This window comes from Trichinella spiralis, assembly GCF_000181795.1.
Source record: "Trichinella spiralis strain ISS 195 chromosome Unknown Scfld2, whole genome shotgun sequence".
Taxonomy (NCBI): Eukaryota; Metazoa; Nematoda; class Enoplea; order Trichinellida; family Trichinellidae; genus Trichinella; species Trichinella spiralis.
This window is the reverse complement of record NW_003526941.1, coordinates 9,584,891-9,586,930: the sequence shown is the minus strand read 5'-3', so window position 1 is coordinate 9,586,930 and position 2,040 is coordinate 9,584,891. Positions and strand designations below refer to the sequence as shown.

The window sequence follows — 2,040 nt, the reverse complement described above, 5'->3', positions numbered from 1 at the left end:
CAGATAAATCTTCACGGCAAAGTAAGTGTTAACGTTATCAAAATTGAATTAATGTTCTGCATATGGCGTGGAATGTTGATTTCCAGCGAAACTTTACAAGGCCAGCTACTTTGGTTTTCTCTCATCAAAATTTTTACACCAGTATATGCGTCTTATGTTACCGTTATACTTAGCGTCCGTGCGTGCAGTAAGTGTTATAACTTTTGGTGAGATTTTTTTGATTTCCTTCGCTATACCGGGTCATTTTTGAATATTTAATTCTGCTCGGTTGAATTTAACAATGCATATGGATTTTAGTATAAAAAACTGACACGAAAAATTAACCTCTGATTTACAGTCCAGGTTGTATCCTTTGGGTGACTTTTCAAGCATTTACCGTATGTTAAGCGAATCAAGATTGCACTTAAAATGACTATTGTTCTTAATTATCATTACAAAAGAGCAAAAATAATTTGCATACAAATTCAACTGTGAACAAATTCTGTGAAATTTTTACACTTATAAAGTGCATTTATGAAGTTTATATAATAATCATAATGATGATGATAAAGTCATAAGTCTCGCATTAAATGAAATTTTCGTGCTGAATACAAAAGCAGTACATTCAGAATACAAGTGTAGATTTGTACTGTAATTAAAAAAGAAATTGAGTAAAATATGAAATGCAGTATATCCAGAAAAAGCATATTCTGAAAAAATGCAATATTATTTTCGTGAAACTATCTCAAAAAATACACTATTCACAGAGTAAAAGTGAAAAAGGTTGATCATCATCAGTCAGATTAAACACATTACTAATTTGGACGTGGCCTCACAACGTAACATTTCACAATATCATGTGCAACACTATAATTACAATAATACTTTTTATCACAATAAATTAAAGTTTATTAATTCAATGTGGATTTATTTTAAATGTTTAAACGTAAAACAGCAATAGCAAATATCAAATGAATCGGTAATTGATATTTTAATGTTAACACAACATTGGTAAGCTTTTTAGAGCATTCAAATTTTAATATTCATAATCTTTATTCATATTTCAATATAATGTAGCATCCCTACTGAAATAATGAAAAAGAAGATTATATAAATTTCCATATAGGAAGCATAAATAAGTATTTTTTTAATTTATTCTTTAGATTATTTGAACAACGTTGAACAGTGCAAATCAATACTTTTTTCAGACAATCGCTAACTTTCTTTAAGCTGCATTTTTAGCTTCCTTACTAACTCACCAAGAGATTTTCATCCACAGAATTCGATATAGAGCACTCCATTATGCAAATAATGATCGTCACAAAGGTGCCTTATCATCAAGTGGTAGCGTCGTAAAATATTCTCTGAATTAACTATGGCGTCAAAAATTTGTTTAAAAGTAATTTAAAGTAATTCTGTTTTCTACTTGTGTTAGTATCTCAAGAAGTGTGCACACTTATTTTGTAAACGTTACTTTTTAATTAAAAATTTAATGTAATTATTGTATTTGAAATTCAGCTTTAAATTTATTGTAACTTTCATTATGTGATAAAGTGCGACCACTTGCTATTTAGCATTTAACATTATTACACATATGAACAATGGAGAAAAAAGAGTTTTAAACGCCGTCTACACGGAACAGAAGACGCGCGTTACGAAGCACAACAACAGAATGCAAGAGGTATGTGTGATTTTCTGTCAGTCAAGATTATGTAATTCGAGGTTGGGGATACAGCGAAAGGGCGAATTTTATTCCATAGTTTAATTAAAATTGGTAAATGTAAGATGTAAATAAGATTTTTCACTGTAAAACGGTATTTTTTGTTTTATACATGAGATGGTATTGAGATTAGGGAAGAATGACTTGATTATTAGAATTTAACTTTAGCTCATTTAAACCACTTTCAATGCTGCGCGCCTGGTGTCTCTCTATTATAAGCACATCATCTTCTATTGTAGATTGCTTTTTCAATAGTTTAACAAGCATTTACTTCTCAATTCATGGCATCTTCTTTGACAGAAATTAGCTTAACATTATCCACGTTGTTATTCGATTTTTTC

General features: G+C 29.8%; 1 protein-coding gene across 1 annotated transcript; it reads left to right on the top strand.

Annotated features, from left to right (window-relative positions):
• Nucleotides 1-51: 51 nt before the first annotated feature.
• Tsp_10975 (hypothetical protein) lies at nucleotides 52-1,917 on the top strand. The gene is made up of 4 exons (XM_003380952.1): nucleotides 52-187; nucleotides 1,222-1,331; nucleotides 1,594-1,660; nucleotides 1,868-1,917. The coding sequence occupies exons 1-4, from the start codon at nucleotides 52-54 to the stop codon at nucleotides 1,915-1,917; spliced, it is 363 nt and encodes a 120-aa protein (XP_003381000.1).
• The last annotated feature ends 123 nt before the right edge of the window (nucleotides 1,918-2,040 follow it).